The following is a 27,810-nucleotide window of genomic DNA, read 5'->3' as shown; positions in this document are numbered from 1 at the left end:
AACAAAATTGATTGGATAAGGTCTTTGGTAAGATGTATTCATTTAATATGAAACAAATCATAAGCCTTTGAAACAGTGTATATTTTTAGTCTCATGATTCCATAAAATGATAATCCATTTTATTTGTTACTCTTTCCCGAGATTCTTTATTGATAGTACTTACAATTAGTAGAGTAATAAGTACAACTAAAGCCAGGAGTCCTGGTCTTGATTTCACAAAAATCGTACATGTAAAGTTGATCGTAAGTAATGACATCATAAACTAAATAGCATTGTGACGTCATGATTAACGATCAATTTCACACTTACGACTTTTGTGAAACCGACGCCTGAATTTATGTCCATGTACAAGTTCTGGATACGTTCGAAAAAAAGTAATTACGTATACGAAATTGTACGTTATAACTTATGTAATGTAATTAAACAAGTTACAATTTGTTCGATATTTTCATACAAGTAATAACACGTGTAAAATAATAAAATTAACACAACATAGTTAACGATTACAAAGTTTATAACATCATTAAAACATTCTTAACATATGATAATTAATAATGAACTGATTGACGTCCAGCCTGCCCAAACCATTGTAGGTTCTGATCACTTCTTGTTGTATTTTGTTTTAAATACAATTATCAAAGAATATTTGAATAATCAGGCAGCGTTTGTTTAATAACATTTTACTTAATTATAAAATTGGTAATTCGAGATAAGGCTAATATTCATGCCAGGTATCTTATGTGTTTCACAACGTCTTATGTAGGACATTGTAGCTGTATGATTGTGGTTTGTTGATGCATATAATGTGACAAGACGTCACTTAATTAAATACAACTTGAGTTCAATATATTTGTTTGTTTGATGAAAAATCAAAATATTCAAACTTTTTTAAAAACTGTTTTAACACCTTTTTTTGTGTCTGATGGCTTGTATATTTACAACCAACTGTCACGTAGTATGAATATTTAGTCCTTTTTCAGTGGTTATCGAAGCCTGTTCAAACATTTATCCCACATTTCCACCTAACACACAATATAAACTCCTCCTTCCTTTAAACACATTGCATACAATGTGTCTTGTAACCAGATGGAGCATTTCCCTATGGCACACTCTTGACTGAATAGAAGTTATTGTATTTAAGACCTCCAGACCAGACGTAAAAGTTGTTCCTCACCTATGCATTTGCGCCTCCATTAAGCATTGCATTAATCGATTTCTTACAGTTTCGACTGAATACCGCAATTAGTTGTTTTGATATTTTATGTCGTGGAGTAATTTTAAGTCCCATGCAGGCAAATCGATTGAACTTTTATAAATAATCCAAATCATTATGGTTATGCTAAATTAAAGTTGTTTAAAGTAAATATCTCGTGTAGTACGTATAATATAGTTGCACAGTAGGCGCAAATGTTCGATTTTTGTCTTTGATAAAAAAAAATGAATAAAAAATGATATGAAGATAATATAAACTATTCATCATCTGCTGATGATTAATGTTTAACACAGGAATACTACAGATCAGCGTTATGCAGTCATTGGCGCATTGAATGTTTTATTTCGAGGATATGGTGCGCACAAGACAATTTCAGAAATCCGCAGCACAATTTGTTTCTTTAACAATTAGAATAACGTTAAGCGGGACGACACAATCCGGATTTATCAAATTTTGCAAATGATAGATATACAAACCGTCTATTTACCGTTAATAAAACTCGTCAAAAGGGTCCTGTTCGTTTTTACCCGTTTCCGTTCCACTTATTAACTGACAAAATGATCTCAACCACTAAAACGAGTTTTTAAAGTATTTTTGTGTTAAAAGATTAATAATCCCAGCCCAAATGATTTACTTCCTACTGCTATAACAACATTAAAGTGTCAAAATGAGGTCACAAAGTGTGATTCCATCCAACTCTAATTAGGTTCTTTTGAAATGTAATGGATTGCGGGCGATATGTCGGTCTGGGTCCAGATGCTCCAACAATATGATGCAATAAGAGTGTGTGTTGGATCATTTAAGGTGTGGATGCATGCGAGCAAAATGAACTGCGAAAAAAAAGTGTAACGAAAATAATTGTTGTCGCCTACGTTATATATTTTAGCTCCATTATACACAGTGTTTTAAATGTTATGCATGGGTGGACTGCATAAAAGGTTTTGTAGATGAAATAATCATACAACTTAGTTTATATAATACAAAAGCACGAGTTTTATATAAACCGAACCAACTTCTTTTTAATTTTTTGAATCGGTAAAATGATATGTTACAAATGGTTTAAGAATAAAAGCTTTGAATATCTGTACAGCGAAACGGAAGATGCATACTGAAACTTTTTAAAAAGGTGGAATAAAAATTTAATCTTGTTTGTGGTGGTATTAGTCTGAAGACAGAAATGACACTCGGATGGATGCGTAAATTGGTGTGATACAGCAACTTACACTAAATAGATGGAAGACGGTTTACATGCATTAAAAAGGAACAAATATACACTAAACAGGAAATTGTAACAATGATTTTGGTCTGTGGATTTGTCATCAATGTCATAATTACCATAAAGGTATGCTATGCTTTCATATGCTTTCATTTTTATTTCTTCTGCATATGTAGTTCCATCTTCTCAATCAATTGACTATGTTTAATTCATTTTACACTATTATAGTTTGGTATAATATCCACATCGAAACTATGTTTTAACTTTAAATGAAACCCGAGTTGACAATGAATGCTTTTGCAAAAAGTGAAAATAATGTACATGTATCAATCAATCTTTTGTATGATTCTGACCTGAGTAAGTTTCAAAAAAGGAGTCTGACATCTGGAAGAAACTGTAAAGCATTGGTTTTATTCCAGTTTTAACATCACTGAGAGATTGCAGTCCTTATATCTTCTGAAACATTATAATTCTAATTATTCACGAATTAAGTAGATTAGACAAGAAAAAAGTAAAACAAATTTCGAATAAATAATAATTACCATATGACATTGTAATTTGCAAAAAGCCACAATCCTTTTATATTCGATTAGTTTTTAGATTCAAAAGCAAATGGGTAATTCATATTTTAATTTATCCTTACAGCAATATCTACGAGATACCTGAATCCGATTTTTAATTGAACGATATTTTGGGATCCCTGATTTCATACCGAAATATTAATAGTAATGAAAGTAATTCTATCAAAATAGATCTTTCTTTCACCAAACCCCTAAAAATAAGCATTATAAATCATCGTGAAAAATCCCATTTATATCCATTCAGCAACAAACGAAAGAGGTTTTTAAAAATAACCATTACGAATGAACACAAAAAAAACTTTTATATTTGCCCTTGTCCCCGATAAACGGCGTTTATAATTTTTCAATTCATCATCAGGTCAAGTCAAGGACTTATTACAAGCTATTTAGTAATCGAACACTTTATTTAATATAATAAGCCTAATCTGAAAAGAATAATGGATAAAAACAACAACAGATGAATAGTTGAATATTGCATTAAAAAACCGACTGAGGGTTCATGTCATTTCATCTAACTTCCATGACCTCACATTTAAAGGTTGGTGGTAAAAGCCTTATAAAACTGATTTAACCCTACCACACATTTCATACAACTCTTCACAGAACCAAGATACTAGTCAATAATGTTACTTTTGTCGTGTATTCCTTTTAAATTTGAAAAGTGTCATTTTTTTTTTAGAGTTTTATTAATTTTGTTGTAGGAACCTTTCCGAGTTTACATAAAATAAGTGTTTACACTTGTTTAAGACCTTTAAATTATCTTTGAAATTATTAACTAATTGGGTTTAGGTTCATTTTTTGCCTTTAGTCCTTACGAAAAGATAACACATGATCTGCGCTCGATAAAATATCATTACAATTTTAGCGGTGAAGATAAACAAATATAATTCATAAATAAAATTAAATTACAAGACAGGCTATTTTCTAATTACAACATTGTACAACACTATGAAGTCAATTAAAACGTTCTGATTGAGTGCACATTAGGTTGATACAGACTGATGTCATCATGAGTGCCCAACATCAAAGAAAAATGCAATTAAATTAGTTTAAAATGACGATCTTATCTACAAGTATTTTTTACTCAACTGATTTCTAAATACTTTTACAATTCGAGGGGTCAGTCGATCTATTGCAATTGCCGTTTCCTTATTTTTAGATAATTTTCGGCAATTTCCGTATTGTTTACACAAAGAAATTTTGTGTGATTCGTACATGGAGTTCCCACCTTGTTATCAGATGGATCTCGTTGTAACTACGCTGTAACAGAGCCTGTAGGAAACTTAGATTGTTTGTAGGAGTTTAAATTACTTTAATTTATTATTCCCTGTGATGACTTGATTTTTCTTGTACAATACTTGTATTAAAAAAACTTCCCACTCGATGGAATATTGGGTGGGAAATGGGGAATAGAAATGGTAGATAAGAATGTAAATGGGGAGGACGGGAATATTGTTCTTAAGAGTTCCGGTATTCATGTGAAAAGTGTATTAAATTTGAGATTTAAAAAAAAACAGTTTAAATATTGAAGAACTTTGAATTTAATTTGATAATATACATATTTGATCAGAAATTTGCACTGGGGATTCTATAGGGGGATTAGATTAGGTACTGTCAATAGAGAATCGGGGGATGGTACATGTATATTGAGTAAGTGGGAAGTTTATAACATTGAAGAGCTGTATACTAGTATTCACTTTTAACATGTAACCTATGCTATTTGCTGCATTGTACATGTATCTGTATTGTCATTTCTATTGACGCTTCGGTTTATTTCGCCGATATTGAACGTAATTGTATCAAATGCGGTTAGCACATATATTCACATATTCGAAAAGTGATGAGTGCTCAATTTTGATTTTTGATAACATTTTTTGTTATATAAATGAAATTTAGTTCCTTGTCAATTATATTTATTTATATATATATATATATATATATATATATCATATAAATCTGTCCTTAACTAAATGCGAAACTTAAAAAAGGACTTTATTTTTTACCAAATATCAAAACTAAAATGGTAATTTGATGTTAATATTATTTATTCTGTGTATAGATCAACTAAGCTTTTGACTTTATCTTATTATGTTACATTTTGTCAAGTTGCATTTGTTTGCCGTTTTAATAAAATGACAGCCCTCTCTTTTTACAATAGCCATACGTTACTATTTGCAGACATCATGTAACGATCGTATTATGATATGAACCGAAAAAGCTAACGTGTTTATATTTTTATCATCTATACAATGTAGCATACCAATTGTAAAAGATAATTCATCAATACATTTTTATTTGATACATATTTGGCCATATAAACATCATATAAAGCTCAGTTATAAAACAAAGCAAAATTCATATATCAGAGACAAGCTTTTAATCGATAGATACTTAGTGGGCGGGTTGTGGATACGCCAAAGTACTTTAAAGACAAATCACGTTAACCAGTTCTGACGTTAATAATTTCGTGAAATTTTAATGGAATGGTCTCAAGTATAAAGGCATTGAAATAAGCTTCTAAAAATATAGGTCACCGTGCTTTTAACAAAGATGTAGCATTTCAAACATTCGTAAAATCGGGAGTTTTTGTCATTTTCCGAATTCAATTCAGACGTCTCTGATCTTGCCAATACTTTTTATGAATGACACATGCCATACACCAGTAGATTGGACATTGTCGGTATTTCATTCATAAAACATAACAAAAAAAACATAATACAATAAGTTTTATCCGCCTGAAAGAATCTTTTATTGTTTCCCGCCAAAAGAACCATATTCACAGTAATCTTAAATACTTCTCACGTTAAGACATGTTTTCAAACTTGCGGTATGAAAAAGGTATCCATTAGCTGATGTTATAAACTTTTAAAACGTGGGGGTCACCGATCAAATTAGATAGTTAATCACATATGTGTACCATTACTGCAGAATGTTGTTTGGTTATTGGACGTTTCCTACTCCAAATATGTTATGTTAGATGACGTTACGTCATGGGCAGCGACGGAACGTCTTTAGAAAAAATAGAATATCAAAACGGCAATACAAACAGTGAAGAAATAAGCCGGAAACAAGGATTAAGACTGGAGATAACAGAAAATTGGTTATTAGGCGATACATTTATCACAATGTTTATTTATAATACTTCAACAGCAAATGACTAAACGGGATCTTAAGTTCAACATTTACAAGTGTACGTGGAACATTTCAACCGTTAGTAGTAATATTTGTACTGAACAACAGGAAGAAAATATCGCACAACAGTCGCCGGTGAAGTAGTGTTACATGTAAGAGAGTGCACCTCCTATATGTACTTGTTCAAGTTTGTGTCTTCTTGTGGCGTACTTTGTGTCAAATTTGAAATAAAAAATCAGGATTGAAATTTTCATGAAATAAAATGGCACTATCTATTATTGCCCTAATATTTTTCGTTTACATTTAAAAAATATGTCGGCGCTCTATGCGAAAGAAAAAAAGTTTCTAAAAGAAGGGCAGGACAGAAAATTTGATCCTAGAATCAAAGAGAATAAATTGGCAGGCCATCATTGTCGGTAAACATACATACTGATTGTAAGCCTATACTATTTTTCCAGTGTTCTTACTCTGATACTGCATAGATATTTTTTTACAAATTGACGACAATCAATCATTATTTCATACAAAAAAGGTATCCTCAACTTTTAATGGAGGAGCATTCGCCAGATCCGCCCCTCTGCATCCGCGCCTGGATTAGATACTCCGCATGAAACTTTTTGTACATTCATTTTTACCTCAGTAAATGTACTAGAAAATTATGTTTTATTTGCAATAATACGGGACTATCTTAAATATTCCTAATTTAAACATCATGTCGGGATCAAGAAAACTAGCTCACATTCTCCAAGAAAAGAACATTGTTTCATCTCTCCCATCCGATCATCACTAAAATGTATGGTAATCAAATTGGCATAACTCCCTCTAAAACTAACGGATAATGCTGTTTTTTTTTCTTTTTTTTGGCAAAGTCTAAGTAGTAGTAACATTTGGTATAGGTTTCCTTGGAATCCGTTGTGAAATTGTAGTTGTGAGTTTGTGTAGGACAGACGGACGCCTGGCATTTACGGAAGATTTTCCAAAGCGGACCTTGAATCTCGACGTCATATTTCTTCTAAGGTCAAAGAGAGATAAATCGCGAATTTCGACGTCAAAAGCGACGTCACGAATTGCCGACGATATAATAGTTTGCGTCATACAATGCGCATAAACAATAGTGATTTGTCTTTAAGTCCGCCCCATTTTTTTGCGCATGTCCCAAATAAGGTATTTTTTGGCCTCAGTGTGCATTGTTTCGTTTTCACCTTTAGTTAATTTTAATGTTACTTTAGTATATAGGGATATTTCATTCGCTGTACTTGTGCTGTATAATTTTTTGGGGCCAGCTGCATTCTCCCCTATAGTGGGATGGTTTCCTCGTCGTTCATTGAAGACCAAAGAGCGATCATGGACTGACATTTTTATCAAAACGAGGTTGTTGTCTCTTAGTCAAACTCACCATACCTGTTTTCGTTATATATAAATGACAATACACTGTTTATACCACCACTTACTTGGGAAGAAGGTGGTAAAATGTAAATTAATAATATCGTGCAGTTCAATACAGTAACTATAAAATACGCCTCAATTGGGTTGGCTGTTATATCTTCTGCCTCGACTTCAAAATTGCCGTTTTTTCTGCCTATCATTTAAAAAAGAGCTATTTTCTATTTCTAGAGACTTCTACTTCTTTCATATTTGAATAACTGTCTATTCCTCAATATGAATGATGTGTTCTAAGGGTTATATTATTTTGTTTTACAGGCAATGTCTGTCCCTGAGAGTAGTCACCTTGATCAATTTATTGAAGAAAGAAAACTTCGAGACGGTACATGTACTGTGTTTATTTTTCTTTTGTCTAGGTAGTAACAGCGACACTTGATAAACATGATAAAAACGCTATTCCTAATTAGAATATGTTATCAATTGTACTGTGAAAGGCATCAGTAAATTGTCAACCTTACTTCATGACTTGCCCTTTTATTTTGTAGTCCTTTATATTTTATAACTGAGGAGAAATATGACAAATATTATATTATAACCTGTTTCAACATCAACCACAAAAGAAAAGCAATAACAGAAAACTTACATTTTTTTTTGTTTCAGCTGGATATACTCATTTTGAGCTTACAACAATCAAACATTACAAAGACAAAGATATACAAAGGTAAACTCAAATTTGTTTAAACATTTTATTTAATTTAACTACAAGTAGAAAACGAGATACTATAAATAAGAAAAATGGCTATAATTTTTTCATCAGTGTTTCCTCTATTTCGTTACAAACATATTTCAAGAATACTTTATATGTTGTTATGTTGTAATATTCAAATCATAGATGAAGCTGGTGTGATAAAGCTATTGTCATACAAACCATTTCTATGTTTTATCCTACAGGATATATTCTTTTATTTCCATATGTAAAAGATAAGAATGAAAAAAAAAAAGATTAATAAAGGAATCTCACGTTTGTTTTGAGAAATTCATTTGTATCTACTTTTAGTTTTTAATAAACCAAAACACTTTATTTAAGCCTCGATGCAGCGTCGATTCATCGACATCGAAGATCAGTAGGTAGAGAAAACGATTTCTATAACGTTAGAATACAAGCTTTTGGAGAACTTTACGAAATGCAGTTATCTCATTCAAAGTCTGTGCTACATCCATTGGCTACTATTGTGACAATTGAGAGTGAAACAGAAACTCAATATGAAGAACAACATCCTGAATGTTACCTTACAGGGGATGTTCATTCTCACAATGGAATTGTTTCTGCATCATTTTGCTTTGAATTGGTAAGTTGGGATTATCTTTTATACATTGTTGATCATATTAATCAAGTCTCAAAATTACACTTCATACGTTTCTCTCATTTTAGTCTGTTTTATTTAAGATATACATATAAAAAGGTTATGCACAATGATCTATAAAAGTAGTCCACTTAAGTATGGGCGTAGCCAATACAAACAGCTCGAAATTGTGTTTCATTGAAAATGAAACATTCTTAATTCATAACATGTGAAGCCAATCTTATGAATTTAGCGTATTTATAAGATATTGGCAGTAAATATATTAATTCGAGTATCATTGCTTGGATCTAGATGTCGAACTACTTTTTTTAATTCGTATTTCTCTGTCATTAAGGTTTTCTGTTCAATGTACTTATGTATTTTAAAAGACATATTCAATGTACAATCCAACTTACTATTAAACAATTTCGTCCATGGATTTAGTTTTTCAAGAATTATTTTCTATGTATCAACTTTCTCAATTCTGTTATTCTAGAAAAGCAGAGGACGCTTTCCCTACCGGTGCACCTGGTCCAAAATCCAAGTTTTAGGTGGAGTCCGAGTTGCTCATTTTCTTTTGTTACATTTTATGTATTGTTTTGGTGAGTTTATGTTCTTTGTTGCGTGTGTGTTTTCCGTGTCTTGTCTTTGTCCCTTATTATTTTGATTTCCGCTAGAATCTTGATTCCCTTTTATTCCTATTTAGGTTGTATAGAAACTTAAGAAAGACCAGTTGTCATATTTTGTTTTAATTTGTCATTCAAAGTGGGACATATGAAAGATCATTTCAGATTTAGGAGCAATTATTCAGTTTTCATTGATACTTGTTAGTATTGATATTCTTTAATTGCTTGATGATATCTACCAGCTTATAATTTAATGTGTGAACTTCGTCAGAATAAATTTTAAATTGCGTTATATTCTTTTCTAAATTGACTAAAAGTTTTTTTTTGTTTTTTGACTAAAAGATTGCCTCACAGGGTTAAAATTTCTCATTACGATTTCTTCGAGGGATTTATGACGATATATGTAATGTGTGTATATCTATATAACTGTAGACTGGAATGATTGGTACTCCAACACACGAGCTCCATTTTGAAGTATTGCCTGCACATATAAGAAAAAGGAGATCAACAGGAGGACACAATGCTGTTATTTCACGAAAGACGAGGGAAATCTCACTGGAAGCATTAATGCTTGATACTGGTAGGACAAAATATTAAAAAATGAAGATAATCATTAATTTTGTTCTGTATGATGGTGACTTTCATTTAAAATGTGTTTGTGATGCTATTTGTAGTATTAATTGAATAAGGAGACAATTCCTTTAATAAAGGAGAAGTAAAAATACAGTAAAATCAATAATAAAGTCAAACTGATACAAATACGTTTTGATGTATTTAAATGTTACTATTATTCAATTTTCATATACTTCCACTGAATACGATGAATTAGGTGCACTGGTTTGATAAGCTTCCTCTTTTGTATATAAAAAACATATACAAGAAAAGAAAGGTGACGACTTTGATTCAGTGAATGTGCAAGTTCTTAGAACTGTAACGAATACTGTAAAGAGGTTTTTAGACATTTATATTTGTTTCAGATTATATAATAGTCAACGAACCGGATGAAAAAGGACTCAGGCAAAAGCGAGCTGTACCGTCTACAGATTTCGACATAGAAATGGCTGTATATTGTGATTCTGATTTTCTGGGGTATGATCTTACGACGCCTGACGCTACAAGACGAATTGATAACATGTTGATTAAGTATAATGCAGTAAGTAAAGTTGTTACTGTGTTTTGTTGTCTTCTATCCACCGAATGATTTTTATAGTGATAAAGTTCATGTTAAAACTCAATGATGAAGCATATGCCCTGTTTTATAACCTCAATATGTAGTTAAGTACGTTATCGAATAAGAAAACTTGGTTCAAGTAATGTGAAGGACAAGATTTGTTTAATTCAATACTAGTACTCTCTTGGTTGGAAGGTGTAATGTTCGGTTGGTAGTCAATCCGGTAAGACTTCGAAATGTGTTAAAATATACTTAAACATGAAATAACGACACGAAGACTCATTGATGACCAAAATCTCCGGACTGTGGATATGCAAATTTTGCGACGGGGTTAAACTAATTTTATTAGGCTTCCCCTATTGATGAAAGGTCAAAAATAAACTTTGAGCAAATATGTCAACAGTAATTGAATTACAGGTTATTTATTTAGAAATATTGGTGTTAGAACACTAGTTTAAGGGTGAAATAAAACTTGTTTTGACCGGTTTTTTATGAAGTTTTGGTATCCAGTACAAGGTTTGAACGGTCATATAATCGATATTAGTACACACCAAAGCAGCTGATTGATTATGTTCTTTAGTTATTTCACTCTCTGTAGACATAATAGCTTACAGATTTAACGCGCACGGAACAAATTCTGTTATATCATTGCGTTAATTCGTCGGAACTGATGATCATAATTTTGTTATTCACTCTTTCGAATTAATTATTTTTCTTGTCTCCATATTCTATCCATCTAATATTACTCTGCACAATCGAACTAGTTCGTGTTCATTAAATCATCCACTTCATGTTCATCGCCTGAATATAGCTGAAATATTGCTGCTCGGTCGTTAAACCCCAACAAACAAACAAACACAATAGAACTGCCCATGTTACAATTTGCACTTTTTTCTGTTTGAAGAAGCATTTTGAGTGGGGTAGATCAAGCACTGTTTTTCTGTTTGACGGTGTGGTTTGAGTGGGGTAGATCAAACACTTTTTTCTGTTTGAAGGTGCAGTTTGACTGGGGTAGATCAAGCACTTTTTTCTGTTTGAAGGTGTAGTTTGAGTGGGGTAGATCAAGCACTTTTTTCTGTTTGACGGTGTGGTTTGAGTGGGGTAGATCAAACACTTTTTTCTGTTTGAAGGTGCAGTTTGACTGGGGTAGATCAAGCACTTTTTTCTGTTTGAAGGTGTAGTTTGAGTGGGGTAGATCAAGCACTTTTTTCTGTTTGAAGGTGCAGTTTGAGTGGGGTAGATCAAGCATATTTTTTCTGTTTGAAGGTGCAGTTTGAGTGGGGTAGGTCAAGCACTTTTTGTCTGTTTGACGGTGCAGTTTGAGTGGGGTAGATCAAGTACTTTTTTTCTGTTTGAAGGTGCAGTTTGAGTGGGGTAGATCAAATCAACTGAACTACAATATCACGATTTCAATAAAATACATGGCGTTCTTTGACACAAATCCAGTAAGTAAACATTAAGTAAAAACAGAAATCAAAACCTGCTTATTTTTGATGAATTCCCCCATTAAATAATTGTTTTTTATGGAATAAATATATTGCATCATGCCATTATCATGATTGACGCATTCAGCTAACTACCTATGAACGGCAACCGTTATTTTTTTCAACCAACCGTCTTTTTAACATAGATGATTTACAACAGAAACTGTTAAAGTGTAACAAGCATATTCTAAATACATGTGTAACACATACAAGCCATCATTTATCAATTTTGAAAACAAACTAAATACTGTATCTTATCCACATTGTATTTACTGTTTGTACATCCAGTAATTATTGATTGATTATTTTGTTTTCATAGTTATGGTACAACACGTCGTCTTCGCTAGGTGTTCCTCTGAGAAATGTATGTGAAGGAACAACAAGCACAAATTATGACCATATACATATGCATACAGGGTGAGTTAACTAAATGATCATATACATATGCATGCACGATGAGTGAACTTTATGCTAATGCACATATGCATTCAATGTTAGCAAAATTTAAGACCACATACATGTGTATATAGAGAAGGTAAACCTCATGATCATGAACAGATGCATCTCAGGTTAAACGAACTTTATAATAATTTAAAAACATATAGTGTAAGTAAATTTTACATGAAGGCGAAGGATAGCGGACTTTTTGCAACGATTTACTTTGTCATTTGTTAATTCAATTTTACATTGTCGAGTTCGTTTTTGACCAATTATTTAGTTAATGCAGACATGGTGCACAGTCTTTAGCTCCTGAATTTTTTTCCAGTCATTTCCGAAACATCGAAGCGAGAAACAATCTATATTCCAAGATTTATTTTGTGAGACAATTTAAGCATAGCATGCATATGATGTTTACCTTGGTTAGATGATATATTGTAGTATGCATGTGGCTAGATATCGAGTTGCATAAAGCAAGTTTGCTGTCAGAGTTTATGGTGTTTATTTCATGATATTTGTCTCTTATGAAGGGTCCCAAGCCCAGGCGTTAATGGAATTGCCTGGCAGAATAAAGTGTGTAATCCCAAATATAGATGCGGTGTTTCGGCAGATGGTGTCATGACATATGTAACTACTGCTCACGAATTAGGACATAAGTAAGGTTGCTATTTGTTTTATGTAAAACAAAATTGAAAATAGGTATTCGAAAATAGCTCTAAATCTGTAAAAGTACTATGTCTCTAAAACAACGTCTTTAAAAAAGGATGTGCTCACATTTTAGTATATATATTATTTATTTATTTGTTAGCTCGTGTTTTGGCTCAGTACTGTGCACAGTCAATTGTATATGTATGGAAAATATTACATGATGATTGCTTTACATAAAAACAAACAAATATTCGAAGGGATTTCAATTGAACCAGGATTTGAACGGTTGCATGTATCAAAAAGAACATAATTCAAGGATAACAGGCAGGCAAGGAAAATGTACACACACAATTTTGAACACATCGTACCAGAAATAACATGCACATACATGTAGCAACTAAACGTAAGTGAGCATCCATCGAACAATTACTAAATTTTGTACTCGAAAAGTTTCGAAATTTCTATATTTTCGTTAAATTTTTCAAGTGACATAATATGAAAAACTATGATGTTTATTTTTTGTTTTTTTTTAATTAACTTTCCTCATCATCAGTTTGGGAATGTACCACGACTCGGACCGGGGATGTACGTCACCTGATGTCGGTTTGATGGGAGCTGCTGGAGCTGGGTGGAGTACCTGTAGTAGAAATGATATGGATACCTTATTAAAGTGGGTAGATTTCTGTACCGTTACATATAGGAATTTTAAACTTTTGTGCTATAGTTCTTTGCTCTGCTCTTCACTTTTTATAGGAGTAAGCTTACCATCGTAACCTTACATTGGGAAGGAAGTGTGAGCCATAGTATGTCTAAAGTCACATACTATTTGTTACCTTGTTGAATCTAATTAGAGCCCCAATTGTACACAAAATGCATTTTGTCGTGATTTGTTTATTTCTCGTGGTAACCCCTGTCTTGAAACAATTATTTTTACTAACGGCATGACCAAGATTCATTTGCAGTGAAAATTTCGAAATTAGTAAAAATGTAATAAAATGAAAGCAATGTAAATCGTTTCTCTCGCCCATCTATTGGAACATTAATGGTGGAATTAAGCGCAAAATAATGATGTAGGCTTTAACACAAAATAAAGATTCTGACGTAAACATCAATACTTCTTACTTTCGCTGTCTCCGCTCGTAACGAAATAATATTAAGACATACATTTTCAAAAAATAAAACATAAAACTATGTGATATTACCAATATTTGCTATTAATGTAATTTGGTTTGGTTTACTTAACCTTAAATATGCTTCGTTCTAAGGTCAGGAAGTGCAGATTGTTTGTGGACAAATAATATTCCAGATAATGAAGTCAGTACGGCTCAACTACCGGATAATGCTTTGGATCCTGGAATTCCCGGTTCGTACTTTATTTATTACGTTTTAATTAATGCAGGCATTTAACAAAAGTTTGATAAAACAGATGTCTTATCTTCACTTATGTGTATCCACTAGAATACCTGAATAAATTGTCAAGTGAATAATCACAAATAAATATAATTTGAATTCTTTTTAGACGGTGATTTAAAGGAATAAATACATCAAAAAGGAACACTGGCAATGCATTTATTTTGTTCTTCTTGGTATAAGTAACACACAGTAGGCCATTACTAATCTTACACTGCAAGTTCTGTATCAACATTCATTTCCACGTTTTACAGGCCTTTAGTGTGCTTATGCATTGGCATTTTTGCTTAAGATTCATCATAAAATGTAAAAAAAACCATTGTATCTCTCACAAATCCATTGCCAGGTTCCATTCAAAATTGCACACTTTCGCAATGTTTCCAATATAAGCGGTCGTACATGAATGTATGCAGACGTCCATCTGTGGTATTGTCAAGTGTGATTTCTTTCTAGGACAGAAGTATTCTGCCGATGAACTTTGTGAATTTAAGTACGGATCTGGTTGGAGATACCGAGAATTTCCGCACGTTATTGTAGGTGTTTCTATTAGAAGCATTCTCATTTAAATGATAAACATTAGGATTCGTATATGGTTGTGTTTTACAATATTTAAAAAAAAGAAATATTCGTAACATCAGAGTGAATATTTATATACAAAAAAATAAGTGTTCTTTTAAGTATTATTATAGCATAAGGTTTGCACATGTTAATTTCACAACCGAGTTGTAAGGCAAAGTATTCAAAACATATCTATAAAACAAGGATTGATTCCATTTATACAAAATGGTTAAACCCATGGCAGTAAATATATCTTTTTGCCGACAAAAAGCATCCCTAGTCAACTTTGAAGTTAAAGGCAGACAGTATTGATTCATAAATTATGGTCCTCATCTCAAATACATGCCGAATAGAACGTTAAAAATGAGCATGTACGGTAGGTATGGAAGTAATGTAATTACAAGTTTAATCAAGGGAACCAAGTTTTTGGCTGGAAGCAAAATAATGTAATCCAGGGGCAAAGACTAGACATGGAAAACAAACAATCACAACAAAGAACATAAAGTAATCAAAATTATACATACACAATAACAAAAGTAAATGAGCAACTCGGACTCCACTAAAAATTTGGAGCATGGACCAGGTGCACCGGGAGGGTAAGCATCCTCTGCATTTCTAGAAACACCTGCAGAGTTGCTCCAAAAAATCAAGTCCGGTGTAGACGAAAGAGGGATGTAAGACTAGGACACGTTGAACAAATAAGTTTTGATGGTGCAGATGGATTTATGGATTTTTTTCTTATGCTTCTCAGCCTACATCATGTAACATCCACAGTTGTGTAGATACGAATCAAGGACCGCTGTATGGTAGAATGATCAAACAGACCAACTCAATCAATGGGCTCTACTGTGCTGACAACAAAGTAAGGTCAATTAATTAAAATTAAATGAGGTCAAATAAAAATAGCCTTATGACTGTAGACATCATTTAAAGGCCATGTTCTACGAAACTTAAATATTCTTACATATGTACTCAAAGTTCTCTGACAAAGGTGAACCAATAAGCACTTTGTAGCGCCGAATGCTGGACAAAAAATTAAAAAAAAAACCAATTAATCATATGAATAAATGGTAAACAGAAAAGTAGAATAAAGGCTTAGATAAACATATTAACATCGGTGTATGTTACTTAATCCAAGAAATAAATAAGGAACAATAAGTTTAAAATCGCCAAAACAAATGCCACTGTATGGTGTATAAGTATGTTTAATTTTACAGATACCCACCTTTTAATAATTCACTCATTTATATTTTATTGGCGTGTTTTTCTTTGTTTGTTTGTTTGTTTGTTTTTTTTTGTGTGTGTGTGTTCGTTTTTTTTTTTGTCTGTAAAAGTGTGTTTTTAGTACATTTGCATATTATCAGTTTGTTTTGCTTTGTCCCCGTCTTATATCTACAATTAAGTCTACATGAAGCCGAATATGTCGTTTTCTCTAACCAATTTTGAAACAGAACATATCAAATCTACGTTTTCGGTTGCTAAAATTAATTGGAGTTTAGATTTCTATCATATAAATCATGTGCTTTCAGATATGTTTTGATGGGTCTTGTCAAAATTTCTCAGCAGCTCAAATAACTGATCCTCTTATAAGACATGGTAACTGGGCCGAGTGGTCTAAATGGATGGGATGTAGCCGGACATGTGGGCGGGGTATCAACTATCGACGTCGAAAATGCAACAATCCGAGGTTAGCATAAAATAATGTCAACTTTCAGATAAAACTTTTGTGAGATGTTTTCCATGAACACAATTGTTTGTTGGTAAACAGAGTATGATTAATTGTTACTAAGTTAATAACAGCGGCAATGCAATTTTTCAAAAAGTGTATCTAGAACACTTTATAAGAATTAATATGACAACGCTGCTAAATTTTATTGTCATGTAAATTAAGGGTAAAACAAAATTACCGAACTGATAAAATATTTGTAGTAGTCACGGAAATAGTCCAAAAAAGTCGGTATAACTAATGGCAATATCAGGACAAAAACCGGAAAGTTCGAAAACCACTGCAACAGTCCTGACAAGGCACAGGCATAATCTGGTTCCCCGCTCCATATCATAAGCGACCCTAGGATCGCTAAAATATAGACTCAGGTCACCTCGGACGGATATGCACAATTTATGAGTAAAATAAAATGAAATAAAATAAAAACAAAAATTAGATTATGTAAATTAGCTTTATGATTGTGCATTTAAATCTAAAGATGATAAGTAATTTGAAAAAAAAATTAAACGTAGTTTTCTTTAAATTTGAATATTAGAACGTAAAAAGTAAATAAAATAACGTCAAATTCGCTCGGCCAATCAAAGCACAGAAGACGTCACAGGTGAGGTCTGAGGTTATATTTGAGAGAAACTTGTGGAACGAAATATTACCCGGCCTTCCAGGTTAGGCACATACATTTCAATATGAAAGGTTGTTTAAACCAGGTTTTGAGCCTGTTAAACCTCCTGCTTCCAATACGGTTCATTATTTTCGGTATATTTCAAATGTGTAGCAATAAATTGCCACAAGTCGAAATCGGTAAATCCAGCAGTCAAACTTGTACAGAAGATCCAAGCAATAAGTAAAACAATAAATACAATACACGATTTTTTTTAAAAGTCTTTAATTTGTATGGAAGATGCATTAATTTTAAGATAAAATAAATATAATAGTATTCATGTAAAAACTACGGAAAATGTAATTGATTATCTCTTTTGGTCAATTTTGTTTTTGCACTTTTCAGCCCAATAAATACTGCAGGTTGTGAAGGCAATGAATTTGATGCAATAGCTTGCAATACAACGGTAGGTATTTCTTATACTTGAGTAGTATGCTGTTTTCTTTTTGTAGGTGCTGTGCGTCAGATGTTTTCATGGCAATACGTTTCCTTGAAGCAGACCGTTAATTTATTTTTTTTAACTTACGATTAATGTTAAGCAGAAAATAAGAACATGTATTTCAGGCATTCATACAGTTTAAGCCTACATATATATACTTGAAACCCTTTAAGGGACAGTCCATGCGAGGCCAATCATGTGATATGGGTGGCACAGGACAACTTTTATCCCACTGATGTTTTGTTCCATCGTAATGCATAACCATTTGTATGTCAAATTGTAAAAAATGTGGTTTTAAATCGGCAATGGATGGCTCAGAAAATGATTTTAAACAATGATTTTAAAGTTCACTAAGACAACAACCTTTTGAGACAAAGAATTTGAGATTTAAAAAAAAGAAAGAAAAGGAAAAGTGATGAATCTCTTCTGCATGACTGTTGGAAGAACTATACTTAAGTTTTATTAAGATTGTTACCTTTTTTTTGGTCTTAAATGAACTTAAAGATTTATAATAAAAATTATTAAATTATGAAGTGGATAAACTTAAAATTCTTTGTCTCCAAAATGTTATTAATAGAAAATATTAAGAATGCTTTGGAAAAAAATATGACTTATTAAATAAATTAAGATTAAAACAAATAATACAATATTGTACAGCCATGCTCGAGTGATAGAGGTACAACATCGGCCCTCATTTATCAAAGAGCGAGTGAAACTTGTCAGAGGATGATCGATAACGGTGTCATTAATGGAACAATATACTCAGCAAATGGATCAATTTATTCTTCATTCAGTAAGTCAGATTTTCTAAACAAAACTACATCCTATGTTCTCGTGAAAGAAGTCCTTATACATTTCATATGTTTAAGTGACTTGCTATTTTCCCAAAGAAATAAATTGTACAATTGAATATATTTCGTTGAAATAAATTTGTATAATAAACAAAAAAACATTTGTTACATATAAGCAATGTCATAAGACAACTAAGTACTCAAGGTACTGAGGACAATCGTAATTTTTAAACCCTAAAAATGGAAATTTATTTGTTAAAATTGTAGATTGGGGAAATTGTGAAGTAGAATGCGCACCTAATCCTGGTTACACAGCACCTGCACAACATCGATATGGTTTGATAGAAAATGGTACGCCTTGTTCTGGTTCTCTCTCTAATGCAGATGCTAATCTGTATCCAAGACGACCTGGGTATTACTACGCATGCCTCGAAGGATATGGCCAGGTACATGTAATATCAAATTAACCTTTATTATTTGTTTTGAATTATCATTGGTGTTTTTATTGAACATTTCGTACAACGCTGTTTGGAGAAATTTGTCTTTTTATGAAGTAAAAAAAAGAATCATTTTTCCAGCGTAATTCCTTTATCCTGGAAATTAATTATATTTGACGTTTGTCGATGATAAAATGTCTAAGTAAGAAATGGTTAAATTTATGTGTCTTGTCCTGTTATTCTTATATTTAATTCCAGATTTTAAATTATTTAACCTTTAAGCTATACCTATTATACTTTATTGTTTTATCAAATTTAAAGTCTTCTTTTGTTTTTTTCTTTTAATGGAGATACACAAACACAATATCTCCTTGTTTTATATTTATATATGTTAAACTCTCAGTAACTTTAATATACATGTACGGGAAAAAGACCTTATGGACATTTATGGTATATTCGTGACCTTAAAAAAAATCTTAAGTCAGACCTTCACTATTGGTTAAGTATTTATTTCGCGACAACAAAAGTATTATATACATACTAACATTATCATTATCATATAATTTGTAGAGATTTGATTGCAACGACACTACTGGTACGTCTGAGTTTGATTCATGTGGCGTGTGTAACGGTGACAATAGTACCTGTATTGTAAGAGAGGGTACCTTTAATGAGACGCTTTCACAGTGTATGTATTTAAATAAATTAATTCGTTAAAAGCTCCGACCGGAACACATTGAACTTGGTCTACAAAAAATGAACAAATGGCATATTTTTAAAAGAAGTCTACTGAAAGTTTAGTTTTTGTTTGTTTGTTGGGGTTTAACGTCCAAGCAGCAATATTTGAGCTATATTCAGATGATGAACATGAAATTGATGATACAATGAACATGAAATGATGATAAAATGAAAAAGGGATGGGACACAAGGACAATGGGGTCGACAAATTTTGATTGCAACTGGAAATAGGGAGAGGTGGGTAGGGTCGGGCTATTTAGCCTCCTGTGGCGGAGCCCTATGGTTCCTACTCCGGGAGAATACCACAGTAAGGTTCTTTAACGTGCGAGGAACGTGGCATCTTTCCCAACACGGTGCACCACTATGGTTTGCGGTCAGGTTTTCCGTATTATAGCCAGCATAACTCCAGCATGTAACACGCCAGGGGTACCCCATTCCACCACCTGGAGCACACATCCCAGTTGTTCTGTGGGAAGAGCGCCCTAGCCATCGGTTAGAGTTCTGAGCACTATTTAGTCGCCTTTTACGACAAGCTGCTGCAGGCCTATTCTTTCAACACCCGGAGTTTAGTTAATTTCCGCATTTTATTAAATAGAAGTATGTTTCGTCAGCTAAATTAAGGGGTCTTCATGGATATCTTTGAAAGTTCTGACAATTGAACAGCTTTTGAAGTAAGCCCGATAATGAAAATACTGGGAGAATTTGTCGATGTCTTTATATCAAACAGTTTTGATATATGGAGCCGATACAAAGTCGTCTAACAATTTAATAGAAAAAAACTGCTGAACTGAGACGTTCAATGTGCATGGTCCTTGTTGGGAGTTCTGACTGAACAAATAAATCAGCTTAAAGTTTAGAAAAAAAAACAAAGAAATTTAGCGCAGTTTTATCAAATATCATCATTTTAATTAATCACAATGTGCATGTTTAAGACAATTTACTGATTTTCAATATCTGACAATTAAGCAGTTTTTGAAGGAACCCTTGTTGTCAAAAAATGGGGACATTTCTAAAGTACTTCTACTTAACAATGTTGATATATGAATGTATGAAAATAGCCGGTGCACTGGCGTCTTGTAATTTTCAAGGAAGAGAATTGCTGAAATAAGTAGATCGAGATTTGCATGGTATTTCTTAAGGTTATGCTTGGTGTTGTATCGTGTTTTGTATATCGCATAATAGTGTTTTGTTTTGTAGAATGTTGCTTCCCATTTGTACACATCATAATCCTTCATTGTAAAAGAATTTAACAAGAGTACCATCTTTACAATATATTAAAGACTTAACTTGATGTAAATAAGTATGACATTTACAGGGACAAGGCATGAATGGACTGAAATTCCTGTTGGAGCTTTCAATATAGAAATATCGTATACTTGGAAAGACATGAAACAGTACTATATAGGTATGTGTGTTATGCCTCAAAATCCGAAACGGCAGCGACATCTTATACGCTTTGGTTAAACGCGACTTACCACAACCTCGCTGCTATTTCGGAGTTTCTGTTATGCCTATGACAACGCGCAGATTTGTTTACTTACTTCTAATAATGTTTCATATATCTGGAAGGAAGTAGATATAGGAAAAAATAACCATATTTTCACACTTCCTGGGTTTATGCTTTCTTTAATTGATGTCAAAATGAGACGTTAACAATGGTTTCAAGCCAAAAATTACGGTTTTTAAATTAAAAAACGGAATTAGTAAAGATTTTTTTTATTTTGTATATTTTAAACAGAAATTTACACAAAAGAGGACCGCCCTATAATAGCGAGTAACATAGTAGGCGATAGTAGGATATTTGATACTGGAGACAATCCTGTAAGCTACGGTGGAACGTTTTGGCACTTCAAATACCTTACACAAATCATGCATGCGGAAGGGCCACTTATTGCACCTGTCATTGTCAAGGTGAGAGCTGACGGAAAAAAATAACATATGGTTCAGTCAATATTTACGATGAATTACTTTGTGTAGTATTCGAAAATCAATGACATTCAATTAGACCTACAAACATACCAGGTGGTCATTGATTTCTTACATACAACATATTTTATCTTTATCTCACTCCCTAAAAACATTTTAATCGGTTATTCTACTGTTTTGAATTTAATGTTATTTACATAGTTTATGAAGACATTATTTGAAAAAGTTGTATTTGTACACGTACAAAAATTCAGTATGTTTCTATAATTTTCAAAGAGTGCGGGAGGTCTTGGTTTCGATTCATAGTCGACTTTTATATACAAACTGTAAGAAGTCACTTCGTAACACCTCTTACATATTTGATACAGTCACTATTGGTACATCCGGAGTCAGACAAATTATGTCCGAGAGGCTAAATTCCTTATTTGCGGAATTTTGCTTATGTGAGTTAGCACAATAAAGATATGACTCGATGTGTAGGACAAGAACAAAACTGAGTCATTTCGATTGGTCAATCGTTTTTGTCCTTAAATGCATGAAATATCAACTTTAGGACTTTAAACCACATCAATCATTTTTCGTCAACTATACTGACAATTTCCGCTGATTTTTATGTTATAAACATGAACTATGTAGGTTATCACAGACAAAGTGCCGTTGTGCCGGCATAATTTTAATTCCTACACACCTAAAAGTTTCGTGAATTAACTCGTGGATCGTTATAGTGTATCGTTCTGCACCATGAAAACTGATTTATTTAATGGGTCATAGTTTTCTTTCCCTCATTTGTCTACCCCCGCACTTGACTTTTTATGAGCGAATCGGCGGGTGTTAATAGAAAAGCCGAAGACCTTTACCCTACCGGTGCATCTGGTCCATGCTCCCAGTTTTTAGTGGAGTCCGAGTTGCTCATTTGCCTTTGTTACTTTGTATGTATGATTTTAGTTACTTTATGTTCTTTGTTGCGTATGTCTGTTTTCCATGTCTGGTCTTTGTCCGTGGATTACACTCTTTTGTTTACCGCTATGACCTTGGTTCCCTTTTTTACTCTTTGTTTACCGCTATAATCGTGGTTCCCTTGATTACTCTTAGCATATAAAAGTACTATGTATACATTCTATTATGAAGATGAAACCATCGGTTGATTATGTTTACAAGCATGCATTCTCTGTATTTATTAGATATATAATCTTAGAACGAATGCCAATACTGGAATTAAGTTAATATATTCGGTACCTATGAATGGCAAGTACCTTCATTTATATTTGTTTACACTATCAAAACAATTGTCTCATTTTCATTGAACTTACAGGATTGTTACAAGTAATATAATTGTTATGGTGATAATTACTTGCATTCATAGTTGATTATATGGAAAGTTTTTGAATAGTTACAGTCATAGTAAATATATTTCACATTTTAATGGATCAATTAAGAAATTCGTAAAACACGTATTGACCAATAAGGAATGTCAAGAACAATAGCAATCCAATCATGAATGACATACATTTTTGAAACGGTCCATTAAAAAGCACATTTGGATACATAAATTATTCTTACTGCATATTCGGTAGTTCCTTATTTTGAATATATTATAATGAAAGCGAAATACTAGAATGAATGAAAACGGGACAATTTACCTCAGCACTCTTTTTTTTTTCTTCGCCTTTCATATTATTTCATATAACAAAAAATGCTAATTCGTTAAATTAAAATTCTTAATTATAAGGACATATTTGTCCACAATCCATAGGTTTTTCCTATTTTGCCTAACCCCAATGTTACATCTTATATGAAACTTGGTGAGTATTTTAAAAAGCCGATGACGCTTATCCTGGTCCATGCTCCAAGTTTAAATAGGAATACGGGTTGTTCATTAATTGTGTTAGTTTGTTATTTTTGTTTTTGTTTTTGTTTTTGTTTTTTTTTTTGTCTGCTATATTGTTATTTCTTGTCATTTGTTGTTTGTGTCCCTTTTTCTTTCGTTTCCATTGTAGAGCATTTTAATGTTTATTGCTCGTGAACTTTTGTTAATAACCGTCTGCTTTTCTGTTATGTATACCATCTTGATTTTCATATGACAATACTGAAAACAATGTTTTATGATAAATAATGATAAGACAAAATAGCACCTTAATAGCTCAGATATTCATGTTAATCGAAAATTTGTTGACAGATACTTTTTATCTATCATACATGACAATATATTCGAAAATATCCGTCAAGACGTTGTGATGATTGTGACCTCACTAGACATTCTTTAGAGTTTTCAATTAAAATGACGTCAAGCATGAATTCACATTTTGTGGTCGCATACTACATTTTTTGTTTAAAATATACCAAAATGACCAACAATATAATAAGATTACCTATCAAAGAACAATAGTAACGCGTTCGTCAAGATATTCCACATGATATTGTCAGTATCAGAATCAAAAGTAACTTATTCTATATCTAGCTTAAATGGTACATTATCATGATTATATCGCTTTTAAATCTTTTCTGCATTCGCGTATAAACTACATACTGCTGTGCTTTATTCCAAATGTATATAATGTTAATATCATGCCAAAGTTTGATAAACATGATTAACAAAAGAATGTTTATACACTACAGTTGAGATTCATATGCATATTGCCTTGATGTAACGCATAATCCTTTTGATAGCAAGAACTTCCTTGCATTATATATATTCCATGATTCGATTATGTAGCGTCGTGGAAAGTGTTTACATTCTGAGACAAGTATATGGTATTCATTGTATGTGACTGTCCTGTAGTACTTTCTGTATAAAAAATCCAGTAAATGTAACAAATTACAATCTTATTTTTTATATAACGCCTGGCTCGTGGTCTATGGCATGAATTAAGTGCATCTTGCCAACGAGTTCAAATATACAATCGAGGGAATGACCAAATATTTACTTTGGAAATTATATTTTTCTAACATCTTTGAGAAGTTATATGCAAAACGTATCTTCTCTGAATTATGAAAACACGATCCTATGCACCAATGTAGCGAATAGTTTGATCAGATTTTGAGACTTACATTTGGATACTGATACCTATGAACTTTTGCAAAATAGACCGAATAGTTAAATAGAAAGTGGCCTCAAACGTAATCTCAATGTTATTACAAACAAATCTGTCTTGCGCCACTTTTAATTGTAAACTATGTATGGTTAATTGCATTTTTGCTCTTTTCATTTGTATTTTTTAAATTAATTTTTATATTACGTTAACATGCAACAAATTGATTCAAACTAACATCATTTTCCATGCAAATCTAGGAAGGCTGATTGGATATTTAAATATATGTTTCGGCGTGACCACCTTTAATTTCACTAAACACTTTAGTAGTCGTGTTGAGACAGTTATGTTTAAATATGTAAAATTTAACGGTTTCGGGTATGTATTTTACAACTGGAAATATTGTATCCAAACGATCGCGGGTGAATGAACAGAATACATTGTTACTATGTAAGGTGAAGTTCTACCTAGAGATCTAATTTAGATGAAGAAGGTCCGCCTTCATCTTTTACGTGACGAAGTTTTCTTGCACTTTCTGGAATGAACTAGTAGATCAGGCACAACTATCCTACTCTCATGTCAAGATGTTGACCGTATTGACCTCTGTCTTTTCACGTATTTACTTCATTAATAAATGGTGTCTTTACTACATCATTAATCGTCTGAAATATGTTTTATGACATTTTACTCCATCGAGTCCATTAAGGGGATACGTGGAAGATTAGTGTTATATTTTGTTATTAAAAATTTATTTTATACCAAGTGATTTTCATATCTATTTTCTTTCTTATAGATAGCACATTGAGTTATTCAGTTGAAACGACAACAGATGCTACAGACTTCACATCGAGAAAAATTACAGACAATATTATTAACAAGAAATCCACGAGTACAAGCCCTCCTGGTGTGTTCACTAGTAAAATATATATAATAATGATAATAATAGTACTAACGATCTCCATTTTGTGTTTTGAAACTAATCTCTTTGGTTTCCTAGAAAAAAAACATGACCAGTCCTAACCGAAGCATACGCAATTTTCGAGCTATACAATACATAACATGTAAGGTATTGTTATTAATTAGTTATTTACAAGTTTGATCGTAACACAAATATACGAACATTTCTATGAAGTGATTTGAATAGCTTTCTTACAGTGTGTCCTATTATCACTGAATACATGATAGACGTTTTGACATATGTTAAAATATGTATAAGAAAGGAGTTGACATCTTGAAACACTGTGTCCGAAAGTCGCCCAGGATTTGATAGGACATTGATACAATGTGAGACATAGTTATTCTACTTAGAGAGATGGTTGAATTGGTACGAAGCCAACATAGATTTGTATTGGACGTTGTTTTATTTCAATACAACTTTCCATGAATTACAGAACATTCCACAATTTTACGCCAAATAAAATTCCTAATAAAACGCAACACAGCATACGACCTCTACATTGTCGAAGTTCTGCTTCTTTTATTTTGTGACGAAGCATTTTTGAACTTCAAATTCTTGTCTGAAGATCAAGCACAACAATCCTACACTAATGCCTAGATCCTATTCAAGTAGATGGTAGGAATTTTTTCTTGTCTGCAATATGTTTACACTACTTTTGTGCTAATTTGTATCTTTGACCTTCGCAAAAAAAATACATACATACACAAAATAGTGTTTTTTGTGCTTTTCCATATGGATTTTCTCTAAAAAGCAGTGAATAAAATGCAGTTAAACAAAGAATACATCCGCGAAATAAGTCATTATGCAACATGTTCGGTTTTATGGAATTACCGAATTTTTTTTTTAAATGTTAACTGATTCCAAAGCTGTGTAATCTTTGAAAAAATGTTCATTATTATCAATCTAAAACGTTAATGTTTTTCAGAATAAGTATTTTGTATTTTTTTACACTCCCTGTATTTCTTTTTTTTTATATAGTAAGCAAACTCGTTTTCAAGTGTATAAACTTTTTCCGACTATATTTCAATTCAAAACTTAAACCTAGCAGTTGTCACAATTTATTTTATTTTTTTTTAAGATACGGCTTCGGGATATACAATTGACACGACCAGGAATGCTATGGATTTGAGAACGAAATTGATTACAGATACTTCTACAGAAAGGCAATCAACGAGTACAAGCCCACCTAATTCAGATATTACTACCAAAAGGCAGTACACGAGTACAAGCCCACCTAATTCAGATACTCCTACAAAAAGGCAATCAACGAGTACAAACCAACCTAATTCAGATACTACTACCAAAAGGCAATCCACGAGTATAAGCCCACTTAATTCGTCCCAGATTGTTCTTGTGACAATACTTGTCCCCACGTCCGTTGCATTTATTTCAGCGATAATAATATTCACTTTTGTATTACGACGACACAAAAAATCTAGCGCGTCTATATCTAAAGGAAAACATTCTTTTGTATATTATAGCTCAAGATTAGAACAGCCGACAAAGCCGCCATTCAACAATTTGTGATAGTCTTGTTCTTATGAGTTCACCAAATATGTAGGCATTGGTGTCAACATTATGACAACAGATCAGAATGATTCCTAATGGAATAAGATTTACATATTGGAAAATTTGTCGGATATTGACCGCTTGGATGTAATTGGTTAAATATAACACAGCTTACAGCATGGTCTCATCATCTTTTCCATACTTTTTTTTATATTTGTCAATGTTTCGCTTAAAATTACATGTTTTACCTCAATTGACGATAAATCGATTCAAGGTAAGAACAGAGAATAAAACATTTGTAATATACATATGCCCATATGGCCATCGTCGCTGTCAACAATTATTCAAATGTCTTGCACTACTGGAGCGAGCAAATAAAACCACACCTATCATGAA

General features: G+C 32.4%; 1 protein-coding gene across 6 annotated transcripts; it reads left to right on the top strand.

Annotated features, from left to right (window-relative positions):
* The first annotated feature begins 1,915 nt into the window (after positions 1-1,915).
* Positions 1,916-27,810, top strand: LOC148602763 (A disintegrin and metalloproteinase with thrombospondin motifs 1-like). 6 transcript variants are annotated; one of them, XM_088551902.1, is made up of 23 exons: positions 1,920-2,555; positions 7,844-7,907; positions 8,186-8,246; positions 8,613-8,874; positions 9,927-10,074; positions 10,472-10,647; positions 12,024-12,110; positions 12,469-12,566; positions 13,118-13,243; positions 13,789-13,905; positions 14,501-14,598; positions 15,099-15,178; positions 15,955-16,065; positions 16,733-16,890; positions 17,933-17,993; positions 18,684-18,819; positions 19,085-19,263; positions 19,825-19,942; positions 21,308-21,397; positions 21,731-21,903; positions 23,100-23,163; positions 25,741-25,863; positions 26,984-27,810. In XM_088551902.1, the coding sequence occupies exons 1-23, from the start codon at positions 2,508-2,510 to the stop codon at positions 27,430-27,432; spliced, it is 3,027 nt and encodes a 1,008-aa protein (XP_088408028.1). In that variant the 5' UTR covers positions 1,920-2,507; the 3' UTR covers positions 27,433-27,810. The 6 variants fall into 6 exon arrangements, 4 of the variants coding, with proteins under 4 accessions (XP_088408028.1, XP_088408027.1, XP_088408030.1 ...); XM_088551901.1 differs by having other exon boundaries at positions 7,844-7,913; XM_088551904.1 differs by having other exon boundaries at positions 1,921-2,555; positions 25,741-25,851.

The sequence above is a fragment of the Perna viridis genome, chromosome 11, assembly GCF_037379345.1.
Source record: "Perna viridis isolate PV_CMFRI_1.1 ecotype Kerala chromosome 11, ASM3737934v1, whole genome shotgun sequence".
Taxonomy (NCBI): domain Eukaryota; kingdom Metazoa; phylum Mollusca; class Bivalvia; order Mytilida; family Mytilidae; genus Perna; species Perna viridis.
The sequence above is the reverse complement of the archived record's forward strand: the minus strand, read 5'-3'. Positions and strand labels throughout refer to the sequence as shown.